Below are 25,997 nucleotides of genomic sequence, written 5' to 3' on the forward strand. Positions count from 1 at the left end.
TAACGGGAGAGAAGAAGAAGAAATCTGCAGCTCCAGGATCTGAGCTTCACTGAAAAAACTTTTTATTCTGCTGTATGTTTACTAACAGGATGAATGTGATGTTTTGTTTTTTACCCTCACTGCTGCTTATGATGTTTCTGAGAAAAGCAATAAAACTCATGCCTGACAGATGCGTCTCATTTTTATTTTAGTCTTGATTCACTTTAAAATGAACTAAAGTAGCAGATTTAGCAGAAAGTTGACATTTTACATTAAATTGAGGTATTTAGAATAAAACATAAAAATTTTTCTCCCCCATAACTTATAAAAATCAACATCTTATGAACTCCTTTATTATTGTATGACCCAAAAAACTTAAACTGTTTATTTTAATGACAAACCACTTAGATACTTTGAAAAATTCTAAGTGTTTTCAAAAGTTTATTAAGTATTAAATTCTGGTTAAGTTCTACCAGTGCGCCCTCTGCTGGCAGAACAATTACATCCCACCCATCCATTTTCTTGCACCCTTGTCCCTTATTGGGGTCGGGAGGAGCTGGTGCCTCTCCAGCTAACGTTTCGGGCGAGAGACGGGGTCACCTGGACAGGTCACCAGTCTGTCGCAGGGCAACACAGAGACACACTCACCTAGGGGCAATTTGGACAGACCAATTAACCTGACAGTCATGTTTTTGGACCGTGGGAGGAAACCGGAGTACCTGGAGAAAACCCACCATGCACAGGGAGAACATGGAGACTCCATGCAGAAAGACCAGGGCTGGGAATCGAACCCAGAACCTTCTTGCTGCAAGGCAACAGCTCTACCAACTGCGCCACTGTGCAGCCCACCATTACATCCCATTACTGCAAAACAAAAGCACACTCTGCTCCATTATAACACTTTAAAATGTGTTTATTTCCAATAAATTTAGATAATTCATAAATAATCAGAAAATATCTCTATTTGCTTTCTTTTTCAACCTATAAATATGACATATTTCAAATCATCTTTTTCTCATTTTTAACTCCGGTTAGAATAATTTCTAATAGAAATTAGAATCGCTGACATTAATCCACATTATCTTGAAATGAAAAGTGCATAAATATATTTTAATAATAAATGAGGCGTGGGGTCGTTTCACTCGTCAGGGCAGCAGGGGTGCGCCTCATCGCGTTCATCCGGGGAGCATGTGGGAGGAGACGGGGAGGGATGTTCCTCTTCCTGCAGATCCAAAGAGTTTTCTTTGACCCGCCGGGTCACACCGCCGCTCAGACCCGTGGCGCTCCTGATCCCACCGCCGCCGCCGCTGCTGATCCGAGAAGCGCTGAACGCCAGATCCCCTCCGCCACGCCTGAGGGACGCCCCGCACATCAGCAGGAAGAGAGAAGAAGAAGAAGATGAAGCACAGGAAGAGAAAGGTTAAAGCGCCCTGTAGAAACTGAAGCAGAGGGAAGTTGATGCTCTTTTTGTTTCAGGTTTAAGGAGAGATCAGGAATGTCTGAAGGAAGCAGAGAAACAGGAGCAGCGAGACGTGAGAGGCAGAAAATAAAATTTAATTCACAAACATGAATCTGCACAAATATTCATCTGAAAATGTACTGAAAACATTTAATTAGACCCGACTAAATTTGTGTTTAGTTTCTTTTGTTTGAGTTTGTTTAATTTTTAGGAAATGTGTTAAACTTTGAATTCAAAGAAACTTAAAACAACATTCTGATTATTCTGGTATTTAAACAGAAATAACTGGTAATCCTGACTGACATGAAGAGTTAAGAGCAGGGGCGGGGCCAAAAATATAGATTATATATTATTATGTATGGTTAGTGATGACAAAATGTAACAAATATACCATAAAACATATATGTGTATTAATTAATTAAAAACATCAAAATACATTATTCACAAAATAAATACATTAAATAATAAAATACATCAATAAATAAATATATTATGAAATTATGAAATAGGTAAATAATTAAATGTCCTATTAAATAATTAAATCTACCTTTTTAAATAAAGAATTTAAATAATAAAATTTACTTTTATAGATATATTTTATATAAATATATCTAGTTATTTCACTGTGTATTTATTTATTTTCATGGCTCCTGCCATGAAATAATTGGAACTGCCATAAATTTCATTTATTGTGATTTTCTGGGGGCCCTGGCCCTCTCTGGCCCCCCACTTGGGGTCGCCTCTGGTTATCAGTCAACACATCAGACTGTTAGTTGGCTGTGACCTTGTGGGTGACCTCGTACCTCAGTTTGCTCCTGAGCGCCGCCACCTCCCTGCTGAGGGCGTCGTTGGCCTCGCCTGCCTCGTCCAGCTCGCGCTGCAGCTTCCTGCGGGCGGCCGCCACGCGCTGCGCCTCCTCCTCCGCCTCCTCCAGCTGGAGCTTCAGCTGCTTCACCCGGACGCCGCTCTTCTCCATCTGTAAGCAGTACGGACCGGGGTCAAACCGAGGTTAAACCAGGATCAGATCGGGTCGGACTGGGACAGGCGGGGCTCTGAAGGTCGCCATGGTTACCTGGTCCTTGTATTGCTGCGCCTGCTTCCTCTCGTCCTCGATCTGGACGCTCAGGTCCTTCAGCTTCTTCTCCTTCTGCCGCAGGTTCTTGGCGGCGGCCTGACGCTCCCTGGAAGTTTACACAGCGCTGCGAAGTTAGCATCAGGTTGGATATTCGCTACACCTGGCTCATAACTAAAACTCTGCTGCTGTATGGAGCTCAATCAGGGCCATGGGGTTTGTAAAAAAAAAAAAAAAAGGTAAAAGTAAAATAGAAGCTCAATATTACTACTTAGATGAATTTGTTTTTTTCAGTTTTGAGTTGTTTTTTTACAGATTAAAATTGTTAAATAATTTTCTTTTCTATGTTTCAATTTCTTTTTTCTGTTTAATTTAGCACCAAAGAATTGGGGGTATAAAGTTTGATTGCTGTTTATTCATCTGAAATTAAAGAAAAAATTAAAATAATACTTGAAAACTATATTTTAAAACAAAAACATTTTTAATCTAAAAAATAATTATAACTGAAGAATATTTAAAACTGAAAGAAAAAAATTAACAAAAAATGTACATTGAAAAATAATTTAAAAATTGAAAATCAGTTGAAGGGGAAATATCAAATGTACAAATTTTAAAACTGAAAAAAATTAACTGAAAAACTTTATTTTTATTTTAAACCAAAAAAAATAATTAGAAACCAAAAAATAAAACTAAATGAGAATAACAGTTTTAAAAATGGAAACAAAAATCTAAATTTGTATTTGTTTTTGGACAGTTTTTGGTTCAGATATTTATTGAGTGAGAGCAGATCAACCACAAATATCCAGCCTGAAGCTAACTTTGTGACCTTTTGACCCCGGCGCTACCTGCTCTCAGCCTCCAGCTGCTCCTCGGCCTCCCTCAGCTTGGCCTCCAGGGCGGCGCTAGCGGCCTTCAGCCTGGAGCGGCTCTGGCTCTCGGCCTCCTGCAGTTTGGCCTTCAGCTCCCGGTTCTGCCTCTCCAGCTGCTGCCGGCTTCCCTCTCTGCTCTGAGACGACGCCCTCTCCGCCACCAGCTCCGCCCCCAGCTGCTCCACCTGGAAAACCGAACCGGCGGGTCAGGCGGCGCCTGCGTCACCTGACAGTGGAGTTAGCGGCGGCAGTGCTACCAGCTGCTGGCTCTTCCTCAGACGCTCAGTCAGGTTCTCCAGGCTGGCCTGCTCCTCCTCCAGCTCCTCCTCCAGCTGACACAGCTTCGTCTCCAGGCGGCGCTTTTCGTCCGACTGCATCGACCTGAGAGGGACAGGAAGTGACCCGTACAGGTGAGAACGACCAGGGGCGGTCCTGGCCTGGTTGGGGCTCTGGGCGAACAGGCTCCACCATGACATCATTTAGTTTATCATGAACCATCATGGTAATCTAAATTTATTTAAATTTTTACTTGAGAAAATGTGGGAGAAACAAGAATGAATATGGAGCAAAATTAGGGCCGGTTTGTAAAAAAAAAAAAAAAATAATAATAATAATAATAATAAATCATAAAAACATTGAAACAGAAAAAATAATTTAATCTGAAAAGTAGTTATGTACATTTTATTTATCAGTTTTCATAATTGGCTTTCAGTTTAAAATTTTCTTTTCAGATTAAAGTCTTTTTTATCAGTTTTAAGTCTTTTTTTTTCCAGCTTCTGAAAATTACAAAAAACCTTCAATCTCAAAAGTAGTTTTGGATATTAATAGCTCTAATTTAGGTGTAAAAGTTTTACAATTTTTTTTAATTTTCCGTTTCAAAATAATTTTTCAGTTTTAAATCTTTTAAATTGGAGCCATAAAGTTTGTTAAAAAATATAGATAAATCTAGAAACTGAGGAACAATTTTAAAACTGAAAACCAAAATAGATTTGAAACTGAAAAAAGCTTAAAATAACTTTTTAGATTCAAGCTTCTTTGTGGTTTCTGAAAAAATAAAATGAAAATGGAAAACTGTAAAAAATGTATTCACTGTTTGGCGTGGGGCCTCAGATGTGGAATGATTACTGACATTTCAAACTAAATAAAAACCTTCAATCTGACAAGCAGTTTTGAGCTTTTTTACAATTTAAGAATTTATTTGTTTATTTCTCTAACAAATTTTTTGGCTCCAATTGAGCTCCATAGGGGCATAAACGGACCTTCCAGAGGAGTTGCTGGACAGCTCCTCGGACAGCTCGTCCCTCTCCGTCTCTGCCTGCTTCCTGCCTCTCTCCGCCGCGGCCAGAAGCTGGACGGACCAGGAGAAAACGTCAGAAACTCGTCCACAGAAACCGGTTCAACAGAAACCGGTTTATCAGAAACCGGTTTAACAGACACCAGTTTAAACAGAAACCGATTCAACAGAAACCGGTTTATCAGAAACCGGTTTAAACAGAAACTGGTTCAACAGAAACCGGTTTAACAGAAACCTGTTTAAACAGAAACCGGTTTAACAGAAACCGTTTTAAACAGAAACCGGTTTAACAGAAACCGGTTTAAACAGGAAGCTGCTTCTGGTCATTTTCTGGACCTCGTGCAGCTGAAGGATTTCCGCCTCCGCCATCTTGGCTCTGCGCTCCGACTCCCTGGCCGTGGACAGCGCCTCCTTCTGGGCGGCTCTGGAGTCGTCCAGCTCCCTCTGGAGGTCCTTCATCTGCCCCTGAGAGCAGAGCGGCCATCATCATCATCATCATCATCACCAGATGAACGAGTGAATCCGTGTTCTTGCGGCGAGTGGCGGCTGCAGACCTGGACTTTGCGGAGCTGCTTCTGCGCCTCATCGCGCCCCCTGCTGGTGGCGTCCAGATGCTCCTCCATGTCCTTCAGCTCACCTTCGAGCTTCTTCCTGGCGCCGGACGCCTGACCTCGCTGCTTCCTCTCCTCCTCAAGCTCCGCCTCCAGCTCCCGCACCTGAACAGGTAAAATCACACCCGACAAAATTCATGTTCTTCTTTATCCCAACATTATTTATCAGCCAGTTTGAACTGAAGATGAGGAAGAGAAAACTACAAGTGTTCAGTAAAAAATTTAATAAAATGAAAAAAAAAAATTTTTATGGGGGAAACAGTATTTAAAATGTTATATATACCTGTATATAAATAAAAAGTAATTAATAAAATAATAAATCATCAAATAAAATAAATTAAATACGGCGATTATTTCAACAATCGATTAATCATGATTAATTTGATTAATCGTCTATAGAATGTTAGCTCTAAGTTAAATAATAAAATAAGCATTCTGTGGGTCATGAAGTCGCTCCAACCTGACGGAGGAGCTGCTTCCTCTTCTCCTCGCCCGTCTCGTCTCGGGCCTGCAGCTCGCGCTCATGCTGCGCCCGCAGCGCCTGGCTGTTGACCTCCAGACGCAGCTTGGCATCCTCCGCCACCTGCAGCTCGTCCTCCAGCTCCTCCATCTGCGTCCTCATCTCCTCCACGAAGGCCTCCAGCGCGCGCTTGGCCTTCTCCAGCTCGTGAACCTGGCGGAGGGTCAGAGGTCAGCTCCGCCTGCTTCGTCCGGGTCGGCGTTTCTTGCGGGTTTCCGTCTTACGCTCTTCCCCGCGTCGTCCTTGGAGCTGATGAGGTCCTCCATGTCGGCCCGCAGGGCCTTGGCGGCCTTCTCGGCCTCCTCCAGGACGCCCTGCTTCTCCTCCAGCGCCCGGCTCAGGGCCAGAACCCGGGTCTCCTTCTCCCTCGCCTCCGCCTCCGCCCGGTCCCGCTCCTCCGCAAACCGGGCCGACACCGACCGCTCCTCGGCCAGCATCTGCAGGACAGCAGAGACCCACCACAACGACAGTGTTCTGGTTTCACTGCAGCAGCTCGGGACGTTCAAACAGAACGGAAACAGTTTAAAGCACTGAGTCAAAATCACTTCATTTCAGGTCAATTCAAGGTCAGGAAGCTCCTTAAAGGGCCGGCGGCGGCAGAACGCACTGATAAAAATAATAAACTGAACGGAAAATACTTTAAGAATAAAATTAGGAGAATAAAGTCACGATGTTATGAGAATGAAGTTTTACAAAAATAAAATCCTAATGTGACATGATATTAAAACTTTATTTTTGTACGAGTTGAAATAAAATGAGAATAAAATTATAATACATTAACCTTGTAATTCTATTTATTTATTCTGTATTTCTCCACTTTATTCTCGTTATTCTCATTTGAGTCAAAATAATATGAGAATAGTCTTAGTTTAATTCGTAGTTTAATTAGAATAAACACAGAATTACAAGAGTAAAGTTTTATTATTACTTTATTCTTTTATTACTTCTATTACTTCATTCTCACAATATAAAGTTATAAATTTATTACTTTATTCCCATGGAAATATGACTTTTTTCTTGTATGTATTAAGTTTTCTTTTTGTCTTGTTTCTTTTAAAAGATCATGTAATATTTATGTAGCTGGACTGAAGGTCTGGTAGGATTGTGGAGTTTGACCTCTGACCTGATCAAACTTCTTCTGCTTCTTCTCCAGGTTGGAGACGAGCTGCCGCTGGGCGTCCAGGTCCATCAGGACGTCCTCCAGCTCCTGCTGCAGCCGGCCGCGGCTCTTCTCCAGCTTGTCGTAGGCCGCCGCCTTCTCCTCGTACTCGCCGCTGGCGGCCTCCAGGTCGCGCTGCAGCCGCTTCTTCCCCTCCTCCAGCAGCTCCGCCGTCGCCGACGTCTCCTCCAGCTTCTTCCTGTGGTCAGAAAGCTGGAAAACAGTCAGCAGAGAGTTAAGACAAACAGGTTGGGAATAAAAATATGCTTTTGTCGTAAAGGAACGCTGCATTGCAGACTGTGGCATAAATATTTTGCCAGAAAACATCAGATCTCGTGCGAAAGCATAAAAATGTTAACTCTGTTTAGTGCAGTTTCCTGGAAACATACTTTTTTTTTTTTTTTTACATTTTTCTACCTTTAATGTGACACATATATAAAAAACTCAACTGAAAAACTAAAAAAATACATAAAAAGATGGTAAATATTATCTCCCGTTAATCGTCTTTCACTGCAAAAACACAAAATCTCACAAAGTATTTTTGTCTCGTTTCCAGAGAAAATATCTTAGTAAAGTAGAAATAAGACAAAACTAACTAAAAGTAACTCTTCTGTAAGTAATAAGATCTTGTTTGAAGTAAATAATTATGTAATATTGATGAAATACTTTTTCCCCTGGCAGATTATTTCACACATAAAATGTTTTTCCCACATTATACGTGAAACAATTGGAACTTTTTCAACATGAAGCCAGGATGTTAATTTTTGTAGATTTATAAATTGAGCAAAACAGAATAAAAAGTTATGAAAGCAACAGACAACATAGATTGGGAATCATGTTTTTGTATGTATTGGTGAGTTATTTGTCTGTTTTACAGAATAGACACACAAACATGATTACAGAGTTTTCCAAAATCTCCACTTTGGTTTGAGTTTTTATTAAAAGTCGTTTTTATTGATATCAAACAGAGTTTTGTGGGGATAAAACAAAATGACTAAAAATGTTTCCGTTTTCCACATTTCCAGACTCAAAACAAACAAACCTGATGTGTCAGATATCTACCTTCCTACTGCTGTCCCTTCTTCTGGACAGGATGTTAGTTCGTGTTACTGACCTGCATGTTGAGGCTGGACACCTGTCTCTCTACGGCGCGTTTGGCCTCCGCCTCCTCCTCCAGCTGCTCCATCAGGCCGTTCCTGTCCTCCTCCAGCTGACGCAGCCGTCCACACAGGTTCAGCTTCTGACGGGTTTCCTCAGACAGGAGCTCCTGCAGGGAGGCAGGGTGGGCTCAGTGGTTTGGGACCAGGTGTGCTCACATGGTCAGGTGAGAGTTTCACATGGTCAGGTGAGAGTTTCACATGGTCAGGTGAGAGTTTCACCTGGGCGTCCTGGAGCTGAGAGGACAGGCTGGAGACGTCTTTACTCAGCTTGATGTTCTTCCCCTCGGCGTCGTTCAGCAGGCCGGTCACGCTCTCCAGCTCCATCTAACAGAGCAGAATTCTTTTTTAAAGCACAAAAACCTCAAAGTAAAAATGATAATAAACCTTAAAGGATGCCCTGCTGTATAAACGAGAGCATCACGAGCGCGTAAATGAATTTTATACATTTATAAATGAGCATTTTATATTCAGTACAACTACTGGGCCAACTCATTGAAACATGACATGTGGGGAACCACAAGGTTCATTCCTAGGACCCTCATAACTAATATCTACATGTTCTCAGGTTATCACTGAACGGTTTAGCACCACAATACCTTAAAGATCTGTTATTGCTGTACCAACCGTCAAGACCCCTCACATCTTCTGGTTCTGGTTCTGCTCTGCACCCCCAGAACCAGAACCAAACGAGGAGAAGCAGCATTCAGCTTCTATGCACCACAAATTTGGAACAAACTTCCAGAAAACTGTAAAACAGCTGAAACACTGAGAGCCTTTAAATCTCAACTTAAAACCCACCTGTTTAGAGTTTAAATTGCGGGTTTTAATGTCTGAGGTTTGAGAATCCTTGTATGATGTCGCTCTGCTAAAACTCTGTTCGAGGAGACCCCATAAGGGCAAGTCCTCACGTGGATCGATGTTTGTAATGTTTTTATTTTTACTTTTAATAATGTTTTTATCTTTCTAATCTTTTTCAAAATCTCTTTCTCACTGTTTATTCTGTTTTTATTTTTATTTTAATTATGTAAACCACTTTGAAATGCCTTGCTGCTGAAATGTGCTATACAATTAAAATTTGATTGATTTTGATTGAACAAGCAGTAAGATTAGCTGCCATAACTACCCAGATGACACACATCTCTACATTATGATGTCACCAGTGGATGTGCCATCACGTCCTCCTGCTGAACAGAAACTGAAGTTTTTGTCTTTGGACCTAAACTTGGATATTTCTACATCTGGAGCATTTTGTAAAACGTCGATGTTTTGACTCACGTTCAGCTTCGATACTCGCTCCCCGAGCTCATTCCTCTGCCGCTCGCTTTCGTTGAATCGGGAGTTTAAATCGTTCAGCTGAGCCTCCACCTTCTTCTTCTTGTGCTCCACGTCTTGCTTTGAGCTGGCGAGGGATCTCAACTCGGCGCTCACGTCTGCCGACTCTTTCTCCAGGGCTTGTTTGGCTTTCTCCAGACTGGCCCTGACCTGGAAGGAAGGAGACGGAGCCAAATGAGTGAAACTTCATGGGATAAAAAGTTTATTTTGTGACGTGGTCCGACCCTTTTGGCTTGCTCCAGCTGCTCGGTCAGCTCCTCCACAGCCTGACTGTGTTTCTGACGAAGTTCCTGGACCTGGGCCTCATGGCTCCGCCCCTCATCTTCCATAGCTTTCTTCAGCGTTGCTACTTCCTGCTCTCGTTTTGCTCTATCAGTATGAAACACAGAATGTCACCATGAGGAAAAAACCAGCACCGATTACCCTCTACGCAGATGATGCTACGGTTTACTTTAGCTATCTCAGAAAAACAGTTGTTACATTTTCACTGGATGCAAACAAACTCAGTAAATAAAGACTGTTGGTGGGTTATTATGGGACATGTGGGTTTCCACAGACCGCAGCTCCTGCTGAGCAGCGGTGGTATCCAGGCTGTCCTCCAGCTCGGAGCGCAGTGCATTCAGCTCCTCTCCGAGGTCCCGCCGCGCGGCCTCCGTCTTCCCCCGCGCCGCCCGCTCCGCCTCCAGATCCTCCTGCAGCTCCGACAGCAACGCTTCCAACTCACGAACTTTCTTAACCAGCGTTGCGCGCTGGGTGCTCTCCTCCTCCAAACTGTGAACAGAGAAATGGTTCTTTAGGGTGGATTTGCCGTGCAGCATGGCCACATGATCCTGGTTTTGGGCTCACCGGGTCTGTGTAGCCTGGAGCTCGTCCTCTTTAGCGGCTAGCTGAGCTCGTAGCTCGGCCAGCTGCGCCTGCAGGTCGGCGTATTGCTCCTGCAGGTCGGCCAGCTCTGCGTCCACCTTCTTCTTTGCCTTCTCCACATCCTGACGAGCCTTTTCCTCCTTTTTCATACGAACTGGAGACAAAAAGCAGAAAGAATCGTCACTGAATTACGTTTGTGTTTCTTCAGGCTAAATTATGTAAATAAAGATCAAACTGCTACAAGCGAAACTTTCAGGTTTGCTGACTCATTGGTTACCTCATGTTTCCACTGTGACACTGATTTTGGTGGATTTATGCGTTTCTCAGGTGTGATGGTTTCAGAAACGTGAAAAAGTGGTTGGTATGGGGTAAAAACAAACAGTGTATCGTTTTAGACTGGTTTTGTCATTCCACCGTTCTACCTCTTTTGGAGAAGTTACTTTTATGATTGGGACTTAAAGTCATGAGCAGGTGAAAATTATTCAGGAAGTGTGTGTTTTATTTTTCTTCGAGAATATGGGACTCCATCAACTTTGTTTTACATTTTGTTCAACATTTATTTCACCACCAAATGTTTCAGAAAACTACTGAAAATCAAGCTGCACATTTTGATGTTAGCTTTAAGGATTCGTCCAACACTCTGGGAGCTGAAAATCATGACATAAATAACGATAAGGAATAATAATCAATAATCAGTGCTGCCTCACCTTCCAGGTCGGAGATCATGGACTCATGTTTGGCCTTGAGTTTGGTCAGATTCTTTGACTTCTCCTCCTCCTCTGCCAGGTTGGAGCTCATGTCAGCCAAGCGCTCCTCCAGAAGCTTTCGCTCCTGAAAACAACAACAGGAAGTCAGAAGGAAAACGACCTGAAACTGCAGATTTTTTAAAAATATGTCCTTCTGTTACCTTCTGCAGCTTGTTGTTCTGATCCTCCATCAGCATGATGTCCTCCTCCATCTTCTTCACCTTCCCCTCCACCGCCGTTTTCTCCAGCTGGAGCTTCTGCTGAGCGTCTTCCTGCTCTGCGATGTGCGCCTCCATCAGCTGACGGCACAAAACTACAGCAGTTAGTCTAAGAACACCAGATCGATCATCAAGGCCAGTTTTAACCTCGAAAGACCATCAGCGTCTTTTTTTAAAAGTAGAAATAAATTGATTTGAATTGATCTGAAGTGAGACAAAGTGCTTAGGAGGATTCAGTTTAACAGAACCGAACCGATTTAAAGCAAACTAAGTTAAACTGAGATGAACTGAACAGAAAGAACTGAACTGAACTGAACTGAACTACATTTACAGGAAATGAACAGAGCTTACCTGAACTGACCAAAACTGAACTGAGCTGAATCCATTTCACAGGATTCTTGCATTAAAACATTTGTTTCCATTGTTAATATTGTTCAATAACTGTCAGGAGTCGCCACGGCAACCAGCTTGAAACCTATTTTCATTGTTTTACTGAGCTGAATAAAGTTAGGAGAACCTGCAGCTGCTGCTCCATGTCCTTCCTCTCCTGCTGCAGGGCGACGCTGCGCTCCTCCTCCTCCTCCAGCCGCACCTCCATCTCGTGCAGCACCTCCTCCAGCTCCTGCTTCTTGGCCTCCAGACGCACGCGCATCTCCTCCGCCTCGGCGTACAGCTCCGTCTCGGCCTGCAGCTTCAGCTCCAGCTGCGCTCGCTCCTCAGCCAGCTGCAACCACAAGCCTCCATCTTTAACCACGACACTGCTTCCAGGGCTGCAGCTAACGATTGTTTTAGTAATCGATTATTTTGATGATTCACTGATTAATCAGAGAAAAATTACCATGTTCTCCAGAGTTTTCATTTAATCAAAAATAACTTACAGGTAACTTTTCTGCAAGACACAAAACGATTTAAGTAAATGATTCTTGGATATGGATCACAAAAAGACTAAGGTAGGGCTGTGGCAACAATTATTTTAGAAATAGATTATTCTGGCGATTAATTGTTTACTCTGGCGATTAATCGGTTATTCTGATGATTAATTGTTTACTCTGGCGATTAATCGGTTATTCTGACGATTAATCGAACAAAAAAGTTGGCACATTCTGCAAACTTTTCATTCACCACTTGAGCTTTTTTATACAATATTAGAAATTCATTAAAAGGTGCAAATCATTAAATTCCTTTTTAAAATGAAAAATAAACATTTTATTGGCTGAAATGCAACAGCAGCATCCCTTTAATGAACGCTTGATCATTTGTACCAAAGGATGTGAAGCTAAAAACGTATATTCTGCTAATCTGTTAATTGTTTTTTTTATTAATAACTGGATGAAAATGTGTTTAATAGGAGGGTTTGCTGTAAAATGTGAACCAGGTGAAGCTAAAATTAGCACTGGAGTTCTGGGTAGACAGATTTACAGACAACAAAGCTTTTTCATCCTAAATGCAAAATGTTTATATTTTTTGAACGGTTTTGGTTTAATTACTGCTCTGAGTGTGTTGTTTATTCAGGAAATGGTCATTTCTAGAGTCTGTATACTCCAATTAATGGTTAATTGATTACTATATTACATGATGATCATGTTAATAATCAATTAATCACAATTAATTGTTTCATTCCTAATTGCTTCTCCAGATAAAATGGGTAAATGTTGCGTCTGACTCACCTCGGTGTGTTTCTGGGAGATTTCCTTCAGCTCAGCTTCGGTCTTAGCCGCCACCTCGCGCACCGCCTTTAGCTCCTCCTCCTTTTGGCCCATTTCCTCTTCCTGTCTGGTCACCTGCAGCAGCGGCTTCACCTGGGTCACACATTGATCTGGTTAAGGTTAAAGGTCAGGATGCATGTAGGATCAAGCCTAGCGTCCAGTGCAGACCTTGGTGAACAGCCGCCACCACTGCCAGTTCTTCAGTTTGAGGTAGCAAGCGCAGTTCCTCTGGATGACCTTCATGGCCGTCAGCTGCTGCTGACGTTTACTAAACGCTCTGAAAACAACAAACCATCACCCTTTGGTTCATGGACGACTTCAGACCAGATTCCCTGAAATGGCTCCTCTTACTTTCGCCCCAGAAAGCCTCGTGCTTGTGCCTGGAAGGCGATGATGACGACGGTCAGCTTGAGGTCTCGCTCTTCCTCCAGCTGAGCCAGAACTCCCGTCCTGAAGAACATTTTACTCTGACCGATGCGGTACAGGTTCGGGTCCAGATCCAGGTGCTTCACCTGAGGAACGGAGGGCGATATGGATTAGAGATAAAACATCAGATTTTAATTTAACTTCAATCTTCAAAAACCTGATTAATCCATAAAACTTGATTTATGCTCAGATCTGGAGGACAGCAAAGATCTTGTTCTTTACACTCGTTTCCATCACAGATTTCAAAATAAAAGCTCACCATCAGGCAGCAGGCCTGCTTTCCATCCATGAAGCCCTTAGGGATGGCGTTGGCAGCCAGGATCTCATACCTGCACACAGGTGAGGACGCTTACTACCACAAAGAACGACAGTCACCACCTGAATTTAACCGTGCAAGTTATTAACCCTCAGCTGACAACATGAGGAGCTTCTCCTTTCTTAAATGAGGAAAGACAAATCCTGTCGTCATGGAGAAGATTTTGGTTGTTTAATAAGGATCAGAAAACATTTTAATTGTTTCAGCCGTTTTGTTCAATTTTTAAAATGTTTTCCAGTTCCAGCGTTAATTTTTTAAAATCTTTTTTAATGGATATACTTCCATTAATAAGCCTTTATTATATTGGTTGAAAATGTTCTTAAAATAACAATATTACCATTTATTGCAATAATTTCTGGAACAAACGTTGTACCAGAAATGCTCCCTCACCTCTGTCTGAACTCCTGGAAAACGATGCGGTTTGGAAATCCCTGCCTGCAGATCCGAATGCCCTCCAGCACGCCGTTACACCTGAGCTGCTCCAGAACCAGGTGGGCGTCCATCTTCCCGGCCTGCAGAGCCGCAGCAGCAGCCGGTGAGATCACAGAAAGGCCGTTTGCAGCCAGCGGCAGAGGAAAGCGGCGCTCACCCTCTTCTCGTGGTTGGGGATGATGCAGCGGACGAAGTTGGGCTGCGTGTTGTGCAGCGTGGTCATCAGCTTCCCCAGAGACTCCTTGTACAGCTGACCCACCGTGCGAAACATCCCCTTCTTGGACTTGGTGGAGCTGGGAGCAGAACTCTCCGACATCTTGGTGATGGTGTCCAGGCCCACCACTCGGTCCACTGCAGGGCGACGATGCGGAACGGTGTTACCGCGGCAACGGAGAGCGTCCAGAGGTGTGTGAATGCGTGCGATCGGAGGACTGACCGTCTTTCCAGAGGTCCTGGATGAAGCCGCTGGAGGAGTTGTTGAGCAGAGCCGTCACGTTGTCATTCAGGGGGTCCATGTTCTTCGTCAGCCAGTTGGCTGCGTTATAATCCACCTGGAGGGAGAAAGAGAACAGAAAACCTCCCAGAAAGTCATTCTCAAAAGTATTTATTAGTAATTTGTGGCGTGTAGGTAAAATTCCTGTTGTCTTTATGAATAGCTGAACAAACTTTCTGAGAGTTTTCCTTAAACTTCGGCTGCTTTCTCACCAATGTCAGTATGACAGAGTGTTACCGCCAGGCAAGGAAAATAAATGTTTTCATTTTGAAAATAAAGTTGTAATTATTCAAAAAAATAAAGAGATAATATTACCAGAATTAAATTGTAGTAATGGGAATAAAAAAATTACTGAAATCATTGAAAAATCATCAGATTCCCACATTTTTTTGTTCTTGAGTTATGTGATGCTAACTCCCACCTGCAGGTGGCAGTATTTCCACTCAGGTTGCATAAACAGAATACGCTCCATCTTTGACCAGATTTTTTAAACGGTGACAGAAGAATCTGAAGGTCATCCGTCATTTTGACACTTTAAATTATAGAGTAACTAAATCAAAAGAAAATTTCCGTCTGAGGCTGTTTCAGTTACCTTTCCAGCGTAGTGAAGCACCGAGAACATCAGCTTATCCTTGTGCTGTTTGGGTTTGGAGAACTTCACGTGACCCGTGTGGGTGTTCAGCAGTTTGTCCACGAACGACTGATCGGTGGCTTTCGGGAACCAGCACTCCTCATCCAGCAGCGCCAGGATGCCAGGGGGATTGTTCTGGAAAACCACAAGGAAGGTGGAAACCTGCAGAATACTGCGGATCTGCAGGTTTTCTGCAGGTTCTGCAGACCCCAGGGGTCATTTAACCACAGGGGTCATTTAACCACAGGGGTCATTTAACCTCAGGGGTCATTTTGACCCCAGGGGTCATTTTGACCTCAGGGGTCATTTTGACCACGTGGATCATTTTGACCCCAGGGGTCATTTTGACCTCAGGGGTCATTTTGACCACGTGGATCATTTTGACCCCAGGGGTCATTTTGACCCCAGGGGTCATTTTGACCTCAGGGGTCATTTTGACCACGTGGATCATTTTGACCCCAGGGGTCATTTTGACCCCAGGAGTCATTTTGACCACAGGGGTCATTTTGACCTCAGGGGTCATTTTGACCCCAGGGGTCATTTTGACCTCAGGGGTCATTTTGACCTCAGGGGTCATTTTGACCACGTGGATCATTTTGACCCCAGGAGTCATTTTGACCCCAGGGGTCATTTTGACCACGTGGATCATTTTGACCCCAGGAGTCATTTTGACCCCAGGGGTCATTTTGACCACGTGGATCATTTTGACCCCAGGAGTCATTTTGACTGCAGGGGTCATTTTGACCACGTGGATCATTTTGACCCCAGGAGTCATTTTGACCCCAGGAGTCATTTTGACTGCAGGGGTCATTTTGACTGCAGGGGTCATTTTGACCACCCGGATCATTTTGACCCCAGGAGTCATTTTGACCCCAGGGGTCATTTTGACCACAGGGGTCATTTAACCACGCGGATCATTTTGACCACAGGAGTCATTTTGACCACAGGGGTCATTTAACCACAGGGGTCATTTTGACCACAGGGGTCATTTTGACCACAGGGGTCATTTTGACCCCAGGAGTCATTTTGACCCCAGGGGTCATTTTGACCACAGGGGTCATTTAACCACGCGGATCATTTTGACCACAGGAGTCATTTTGACCACAGGGGTCATTTAACCACAGGGGTCATTTTGACCACAGGGGTCATTTAACCACAGGGGTCATTTTGACCACAGGGGTCATTTAACCACGTGGATCATTTTGACCTCAGGGGTCATTTTGACCACAGGGGTCATTTAACCACGCGGATCATTTTGACCACAGGGGTCATTTAACCACGCGGATCATTTTGACCCCAGGGGTCATTTTGACCACAGGGGTCATTTTGACCACGCGGATCATTTTGACCACAGGGGTCATTTAACCACAGGGGTCATTTAACCACAGGGGTCATTTTGACCACGCGGATCATTTTGACCACAGGAGTCATTTAACCACAGGGGTCATTTAACCACAGGGGTCATTTTGACCACGCGGATCATTTTGACCACAGGGGTCATTTAACCACAGGGGTCATTTAACCACAGGGGTCATTTTGACCACGCGGATCATTTTGACCACAGGAGTCATTTTGACTGCAGGGGTCATTTTGAATGCAGGGGTCATTTTGAATGCAGGGGTCATTTTGAATGCAGGGGTCATTTAACCACAAGAGTCATTTTGACCTCAGGGGTCATTTTGACCACAGGGGTCATTTAACCACGTGGATCATTTTGACCACAGGGGTCATTTAACCACGTGGATCATTTTGACCTCAGGGGTCATTTTGACCACAGGGGTCATTTAACCACGCGGATCATTTTGACCCCAGGGGTCATTTTGACCACAGGGGTCATTTTGACCACCATGCTTGCAGGAGCGCTCACCGGCCTCTCGATGAGCTCGATGCAGGGCTGCAGGTCCAGGCCGAAGTCGATGAAGTTCCACTCAATGCCCTCCCTCTTGTACTCCTCCTGCTCCAGGATGAACATGGTGTGGTTGAAGAGCTGCTGCAGACGCTCGTTGGTGTAGTTGATGCAGAGTTGCTCGAACGAGTTGTCCTACAGGAGGAAAGACTTTGCAGGTCAGAAAACAGACGGGAACTCAGAGAACCCAACCGACCAAAGGAAGTTCTTCAGGGAGGATTCACCTCAAAGATCTCGAAGCCAGCGATGTCCAGGATTCCCAGGAAGGAGGACGACTGTCTCTTGCTCTTGTCCAGCGTCTTGTTGACTCTGGCGAGGATCCAGCGGAACAAGCGGTCGTACATGGCCTTGGCCAGTGCCTCCACTGCAAAATCAGCCTAAAGATGGTGCATAATTTTAAGAACATTTAGAAGAAATTACCTATTGTTCTCCCTTGAGCGCCTTAGGGTCGGTCCATGTTCTGTACAAAACATGTTGATTTCATTTTTTTCAGAAAATCAATCTTAGAAAATGAGATTTTAATCTAGTCAGTTCTGCCTATTTTGAGCCGTTTTACACAGTCTTGTCACTTTAAATCCAAATAAGATGCTACTGGCCACGCCCCCCCAGCTCAACGTTTACACTCACATGTGAAAAAGGCTGTGAACAGATGTGCAATTATACAACTGCGCATCTTTGAAAAGCAGAAGTGGAGTCTCCTGCACAAGTAACAAGAATGCAGCAAGTGGTTTCTGGATGGTAAGTCAACAACAATACACTTGCCTCTTCCAGCAGCCATTGTACAACGCATACAGCGGTAAAACCAGCTGACCAAACATGCTGGAGCTCAGCTAGGGTTGCTAGGTAACGCCACAGGGTGACTTAACAATCGGAAGGTTTTTGAAACGGCTCATTTTCCAGACACCAAAAAACATGAGCACATTGAGGAAAAACTCCACAGTTTTTAGAAGCAGTTGAGACCCGAATGGAAGTATAAAAACTTGGTTCCTTTGAGCGATGGGTGAGTACCTGCTGCTTGGTCTGGGCCTTCTGCACCACCTCCCGCCCCACCTTGATTCTGGGCGTCAGGATGGCGCGGGTGAAGTCGGTCACGTTGATGCCCTGCAGGTGGCACACCTTCTGAGCCGCTGAAACGGGAGAAGGGGTCAGAGACGCTGCGGCGCTTCCTCACGGAGCCGTGACGCAGTGTTACCATGGTTACCGGTGTTGTCGGGCATGGTGGCCTGCTCGCTGTTCCTCTCCTTCTCAAACTTGACGTTTCCCAGCTGGAGGACGGTGGAGACCACCTTCAGCATCCCTGCAAAACAAGATGGCCGACAATTTACAGCTTACAACAGCGTCCGTCCGTCCGTCCGTCCCCGTCTGTTAGTACCTAATCTCTCCTCCTCTGTGAAGCCCATGATCTCCATCGCTTCCAGAGTCTCGTCGAAAAGCTCGTCATCCTGCTGACCGGGAACCTCCACGTGACCCGCTACCAGGAAACGGTAGCTGCTGAAGCCCTCCAGCAGCAGCTCCTCTGCAGCAACACAAACTCACACAGTTATCGTCCAGACAAACACTGCAGCGCTGACCTTAAGAGCAGCAGAACGTTTCCTTCAAGTCCCAAAAGGTTGCCATTTTCTCTAAACTCTCACCCCTTATCTTGTCTTTCGCTCCGGACACCATGTAGTAGAAGATGTGGAAGGCTCTCTCTGTGTTGGCCTGACGAATGCAGCGCGACTTCTCCAGCAGGTCTGTTCAGGTCGGCTGGAGTTAAGCAGGAAACCTTTACTGCGGCTGATGTAGGAGAAGGAAGGCGGAAACACTTTGCTGGATAAGGATACAGGTGTCAATGTTGGCCCCCACGAGGAAGCCGGTCACGTCAAAGTTTAGTTTGATGAATTTCCCCTGTGGAAGGACAGCAGCCATGTGACACTTCACTCTGGTTCCTTGAATTTCTCTTACGTTGAAGCAAAAACAGAGTCCACCTCTGGGAGTGAAAGGGTTCATTCATCAGGACAACAAGTGGAATTTAGTTTTCCTTTTTCACCTTCTTCAGATCTGACAATATTGGTACTAAATGTTTGTGCTGCTTTGAGTAGCTATCTTTTTAAAGCTCTTTCTAAAGCTGGTGGACCACCAGGGGGCGCCAGTGGTGCTGTTTACCTCAGTTTGACACATACAGTAGTGAGAGCTGTTTCTGCTTTTTAAGACTGAAGACAGAAACCAGTCTATAGAAATGTTTTACATTTTATTTTTGTTTCTGTCAAAGCAACTCAAGTCTGTTTTTCTTTTATTATGCTCCTAAATTACAAACAGATCTAAAATGTTATTAATGCACACAGCACTAATAGTAAAGAACAATTAGGTTTTTGATTTCCATGTGGGGCTGCACAGTGGCGCAGTGGGTTGGTAGAGCTGTTGCCTTGCAGCAAGAAGGTTCTGGGTTCGATTCCCGGCCCTGGTCTTCCTGCATTGAGTTTGCATGTTCTCCCTGTGCATGCTGGGTTTTCTCCGGGTAACCAGAAACCCTCCCGACCCCACTGAGGGACAAGGGTGTAAGAAAATGGATGAATGGAAGGATGGATGAATTTCCATGTGGTTTTTAAAGCAGGTGGTCTGTGAGTGTCTGTTAAATGGGTAAACTAAAATGAATAACAACTAAGATTGAATGAAGGTTGAGCAAAACGTACGAATCTGGAGGAGTTGTCGTTCTTGATGGTCTTGGCGTTTCCAAAAGCCTCCAGGATGGGATTAGCCTGCAGCAGCTGCTTCTCTAGCTCCCCCTGCAGGCCAGAAGCAGGTAGGACATTCTTTAATGAACTACTGCTGTTCCTTAAACGAACCGCAGAAATGAATGAACCAGGATTTTACTCACATAGGCCAGAGATCCTGACTGCTGCTGCTGGAAGAGTCAGAAAAACAAGCCATTCAAAATGAAGGACTATTTTCTAAGCTTATGAAGCAGCCGAGCAGAAAAGATCAAGCAGCAATCAGTTTTCACTCAGAAAACCCCTGAGTGTAACTTTCAGTTATCATTATGGAGGATTTATGAGGCAATATGGACTCCAGCTCGTTTGTTTTTGTCATTGTTTCTCATTCAGAAGGATGCAGAAGGAAACCAAAAGCCCCAGCAGGAGGAAGAAAACAGCACCAGTCTGTCCTCACCTTGGCAACAGCTGCAGCAACTGACTCCTGTCACATGCAGTAAAATATCAGCTTTATTACAGATTCAGGCTTTCACAGCTAACAAAGGAGAACATCTGAAGGTGGGCTTAACAAAGAGCGATTTATAGATGACAGTTAACCTGACATGCCTGGTTTTGGACCCGGATGCTACACATACTGGGAAAAACATGCCAGGATCCTATGGAGCTAAATTAGGGCCATAAAGTTTGATCAAATAAGATTTAAAACTAAAGAAATAATTTGAGAACTGAAGAAGAGCCTCTTGTTTTATTCAAACTATTTTAAAACAAACAAAACAGAAAGAAATTGATAAATAATTTTAAAACTGGGGAAAAAAATAAAACTGAGAAATCATTTTAAAACTGAAAATAAAAAACTGAAAAAAAACCACAAAAATATTTTTTTGTTTTAAAAGACATTTTAAAACAAAAGTTATAATTGAAAACCCATTTAAAACTAGGAAATAGGTTTAAAATTATACCAGATCATAATTTTAAAACTGGAAAAAATTAAACTGAAAAATTTTAAATTGAAAAAAACAATTTAACTAAAAAAATGATTTAAAATTGAAGAAAAAGTGAAAACAAATCAAGAACAATTTTACAATAAAAACAAAACAAAATAAAACTCAAAGAATCTGCAGGGCTTGGTTTCGTTTTAAAATGTGTTTCTTTTTCTACTCACAGGGTTCACGTCTTTCTTGCCTTTATGAGACGAGGCGACGACAGCCAGGTACTGAATCACCTTCTTGGTGTTCTCCGTCTTCCCGGCTCCAGATTCGCCACTAATTGGAAAAATATTTCACTTTTTAAGAAGCAGCACAACTTTGATTATTTGTTCATCCTCATTTTATTTACAAAAAAACCCTAAACGTTCTTTTCCAAGTTCGCACGTGTTTGCTTTCTCTTTCCTTAACTGGGTCTGAACACATTTTGTTGGATGATAAATTCTGGCAGAAGTTACTGCGATAAACGATAAACCATAAACCAACATTTCACACTGGAACTGGAAGGCATTTTAAATATCCAAAATAAATAAACAAAAACAAAAAACAAATAAAATGAATTATGAAATATCTGGGAACAAAACTGCCCTTCAAAAAAACAAAAAAAAAACCAGACTGAAGGCTTTTATCATCCAGGTTTTGGTAGAAAGAGAGAAACGATAAATCATGCGATTAGATTGTATATATAGCCCTATATGTAATTCCATGACTCACAGGATTAAAAAACATTTAAATTAACGGGTGAACTCTTCCTTATATCATGCATTTCCTCCTGAAAGTGACGGTTTGTGGCGTGTTTTGACTCACGTGCAGAGAATCGACTGATCCTCACGATCTGTGGAGAGACAGAGGGGGAATCAGTGAAGTTTAGCTAAAATCCTGAACTCTGAGACGGACCTCTTTTAGTTCTGATCTAAATTTAGCAGGTGGTTCTGTTGCTGCGATCTGGGCCGACTGCTCCATGTATGGCCGTTCTGGGGCTGAATGGAAACTTGGGAGATAGTTTGAGGTCGGCACGCTCCGAGGCTTCAGGCTCCTCTGGAAGCTCGGCTCGTCTGCTAGAAGATGTGGAATAACTACAGCGTTCATAACGATGAAGATCAGGATTTTAAATATTCACAGGTGTACGGAAGCCCCGACAGACAAAATTATCAAAAATCTTACCAAGTATTTCTGTGTAGTTTCTAGTGCAAATATTTTGGTACATTTGAAATAAGAATGGGTCAAAATTCCAGCAAACGTCGGTAAGAATATTGTATACAAATATAAATACATTCAGGAAAATATTACAGAGCAGAAACTTTCCAATAATTGGGACAGAGGGAGATTTTTTTTCTGGAGTCAGGGCTTACCCTGCAGCATGTTCCTGTAGGCGTTGTCCGTGATGGAGTAGATGTGCGGCGGCACCTCGTGGCGTTTCTTGCCCTTGTACATCTCGATGATCTTTTCTGAGTATATTGGCAGCATCTTGTAGGGATTCACCACCACACAGAACAGACCCGAGTACGTCTGGGGAGGAAAGAAGCCACAGTTACTTTACAACAAGGATAAAGTCACTTTTTTACCTGCATTATGTTAAAATACTCCCCTGTTTGTCCAAATATGACCTGGAAAGTAGTTTAATCACTGACAACAGGATGGATGAACACAGGATTATCACTCCTGTTCCTGTTCACCTGGCTAGTTCTCCATCAAGGACTTCAAGGCTAAAACACCTACAGATGTCTGACTGCATTATTTACAGGATTTTTGTAATGGTGACATGTGCCTGTTGTTTTTGTTTTGACTCCATCCATGTCGTGTCCCTCATCTCCCTGATTCCCTGCAGCTGTGCCGCTCCCTGATTGCTCCCCTTCTTAAGCCTCCCTCCGCTACCCGCACACTGCCAGATTATCGAACGCTTTCAGCAAGTAGTTTCTAGCTCTTCATCCACGCCCTGAGTGTTACTGCCTCGCTCTTGCCCTTTGGATTTTCCCCTTTTGCCTTCCCTTGTTGGACTGCTGTTTTTGCCTACCCGGATCTCGACCCTAGCCTGTTCTCTGACGCCGCTCACGCCCACTCCCTCGGACTCTGCTATCTTCCACCTCGTGTATGACCTCGGCCCGGCTGACCAAGAACTGGATCTGGACTCCATTCCTCTGATCCCCGGTTGTGAGTACGCAGCCCTGCATCTGCGCTTCTCCCTCCGCCCCCACGCACTATCTTCCAGCTAGTGCTTCAGCTAGTTATCCAGTGTGCCGCCCTTGGCTGTCTCCAATAAAGATCTGTGGTTTTCTGCTCACTCCTGTCTCGTGGCTGATTTCGGGTCCTCCTAGTGTGCATTACAGATTTTTATAAAACTGAAAAGGAAAACAAAGCATTCGCTGCTGAATCTTCAGACTTAAATCTGGATTAAAACTGAACTTCACTGCTTTTTATGGCTATAACGTTTCTAGTGACTTTAACATTTATTGTTTTAATAAAATTTTTGGTTCAGTTCTGGAAGTAAACTGTGAATGTTAGCATGCTAACAGCTTTAGCATGAAAGAGAAAAAATGCTGACCAGTGATTTTCCTAAAGCATTAACTGTGTTTTATTTGTTCTTCTTTGATTTAATTTTACTGTGTATAATAACTTCATTATATTGTAGAAAGCATAACGAGATCGTACAAGTCAGTTTTAGCGTGCTGAATAAGTTAGACAGTAATAACGTGAGCACTGATGTTACTTTAACATGCTTACCTTTTCATTTATTCATTTGATAGGGAAGGACAAGTATAAACAATAAACATGTTCTTATAGCCTAATTTTCTATGCTTGTCCCTAGAAGGGCTTTTAAGTAAACAATCGCTAACATCACCTTTAGCATGCTAACAAAGTTGTAACGATGTCCTTTTCAAGATGGAAATATTAACTAAAATACCAGCTGATGTTGCATTTAAGAGAAAATTGAGATTCTGCGCCAACCAAACCTAAAAATCCAATATGGCTGCCATTAATTTAATTCTGTTATTTATGCAGCGTCTATTCACAACAAATGTCGACTCGAGGCACTAAGAGCGCGTTCAGCTGAGTCTGTTATTAAAATTAGGTTAAAAACTTAACCAGCAGACTGCATCGAGTCGTTGCCTGGAAGCTTTCGCTGCTGGATGCAGCAACAGGAAACAATCACTTGCGTTGATGTTGACTTTACAGCAATCCCTTATACCAAGCATGCATGTGGTGACAGTAGAGAGGAAAAACTCCCCTCATCGTGCTATTAGTACAGATTTGAAAAAGCAAATGTGTAGATCAATCTTTTACAGTATCACCTGATACAGTGGGTAGGAGCTACAAGTTGAATATGAAACACCAAAACAAGCGATAAGATGGCGGCGTTTCTCACGTAGATCAGGCTGGAGAAGTATCTCTCTCGCAGGTTTTGCAGGACGGACGCTTCGTTGAGGAACGTGAGCGCGGCCATGTCCTCCACCTTGCTGAACTTGGGCGGGTTCATCTTCTGGATGTCATCTTTGCTCACCGTCACCTTCTGTCCGTTGGAGCGCTCCACCAGAACCTGAAGGACACGGAGAAGAAAGCTCAAACCCAGACAGACACTCTGTTGACGTCTCTGCTCTAAGAGAAACGAGACGAAACACACGCACTGAAACTTTGTCCTGGTTTCATCAGCAGGCGGCAGAGTTTAATCAAACACTAGAATATTTTTTCAAGTTTTATTAAGGAATTATTTTTATTAAATAATCCCCTGTATTGTGATGAGAAGCTACTTGCAAGCTAGTTTTGTCTTATTTAAAGTGAACTAAGACATTTTAACTGAAACATGTTTTTGCAGTGCTGCATGTGCATCAAGATTTATCTGGTAACATTTTATACGTTAATTTAAACAATTGAGAAAGAATCAAGAGCAGAAGATAATCTATCAATAATTCAGATTTTATTATTTTACTCTAGATTTAACCAACTGAATGTTTGGCAAATGTTGATCTAAAACATGGTTGGTTTTATTTAATGAAAACACCTCAATTATAAACCAAAAGACGTTTTTCCACAGAATATCTCCCAAAACATTTAAATTAATAATTGAGATAAATTCTGGTCAGACTATTAGAATGGCAAGGCAGCTTTACTAGTTTATGTTTTCTGCATAATCATCATGATTCTTCAAAACCTGGTCAAGAGTGAGCATGTAGACAAACTAAAAAGACAGGGGAGCAGGAGTGACCCCTGAGGAACGCCCAGGAGGTGAATAAATAATCTGCACCTGCTCTCCCTTCTCCTCCTTGATGCTTGCGGGTTCGAATCCCTCCCTCTCCGATGGGATCCACACCATCTTCTTGGCCGCCCAGTCGGCCTGAGCCACGCCGCTGTTACGGAAGTCGTTTTCCAGGAAGAGGAACTTGCTGTCGTCCGTAGGGAGGTCGGCCATGTTGGCAGGGTCGGTGGGGGCGGCGGCGTTTACTGGAGACTCAGAGGTGGAGGAGCTGATGTTGGGGTTGGCGTCGGGTTCTAGAGCAGTGGCTGGGGTTGATGTTTCCTCTAACTGCTTGACCTTTGACCTGCTGATGTCACATCAACACAGTTAGTGAATTTAAGAACTTAAAGACAGTAAATAATATTTTGATTAGACCCTTCTCTAGTTGGGTTTATGGTGCAGCTGGGTTTTTAGTTTTTATCAAAGTTTGGGAACCTAGCTCTACTTTTGATTAAAGCTCCAGTTTGTATCTTTAATAAAAAATATGTTTTTATTTTTACATATCTGTTAAAACTGTCACCATGCCATGACTCCATGTTATGAGACAGATAATCTGTGAAAATCTCCTTCACCTCCTCCCAGAGCTGCTACTGCCGCCAGAAGAAATGCATCGCTCCAGGCCAAAAACAACCAATCAGAGCCAGGAGAAGGGTCTTAGCGCTGTCAATCAATCACATGTACTTGCTACTAAATGTGTAGCGAGGACTCACCTCGATGATGGCAGAAAATAATTTGCCTGCCATCATCGGTGGCTATGCTAACTAGCTCTAGCATTCACAACTGCAGCGTAACACAGAGAAAGGGGAGGAGGTTGTTCACAGCGCTAAGACCCGCCTCCTGGCTCTGATTGGTTGATTCTAGTTAGCGCTGAGAGAAGACAGGAGCTACATTTTTCAGTTT

At 43.3% G+C, this 25,997-nt stretch overlaps 1 protein-coding gene across 1 annotated transcript; it reads right to left on the bottom strand.

The window, feature by feature from the left end:
• Positions 1-877: 877 nt before the first annotated feature.
• LOC103469061 (uncharacterized) lies at positions 878-25,504 on the bottom strand. Its single transcript, XM_008416550.3, has 43 exons — positions 25,107-25,504; positions 24,231-24,401; positions 22,219-22,375; positions 21,674-21,701; positions 21,046-21,145; positions 20,341-20,367; positions 20,051-20,077; positions 19,866-19,958; positions 19,017-19,080; positions 18,828-18,926; positions 18,566-18,709; positions 18,395-18,490; positions 18,202-18,320; positions 17,418-17,570; positions 17,155-17,328; positions 15,249-15,422; positions 14,600-14,714; positions 14,321-14,514; positions 14,122-14,243; positions 13,675-13,744; positions 13,341-13,501; positions 13,158-13,266; positions 12,951-13,082; positions 11,801-12,007; positions 11,227-11,364; positions 11,027-11,150; positions 10,302-10,473; positions 10,014-10,226; positions 9,680-9,824; positions 9,399-9,605; positions 8,343-8,447; positions 8,078-8,230; positions 6,928-7,176; positions 6,029-6,241; positions 5,745-5,957; positions 5,228-5,389; positions 5,010-5,138; positions 4,639-4,727; positions 3,637-3,760; positions 3,356-3,564; positions 2,511-2,619; positions 2,242-2,414; positions 878-1,331 (listed from the first exon to the last, which is right to left on the bottom strand). Exons 1-43 carry the CDS (start codon positions 25,269-25,271, stop codon positions 1,118-1,120), a joined length of 6,042 nt encoding a protein of 2,013 aa, XP_008414772.3. The 5' UTR covers positions 25,272-25,504; the 3' UTR covers positions 878-1,117.
• Positions 25,505-25,997: the final 493 nt, after the last annotated feature.

This window comes from Poecilia reticulata, chromosome 8 (assembly GCF_904066995.2).
Source record: "Poecilia reticulata chromosome 8, P_reticulata-male-v2, whole genome shotgun sequence".
Taxonomy (NCBI): domain Eukaryota; kingdom Metazoa; phylum Chordata; class Actinopteri; order Cyprinodontiformes; family Poeciliidae; genus Poecilia; species Poecilia reticulata.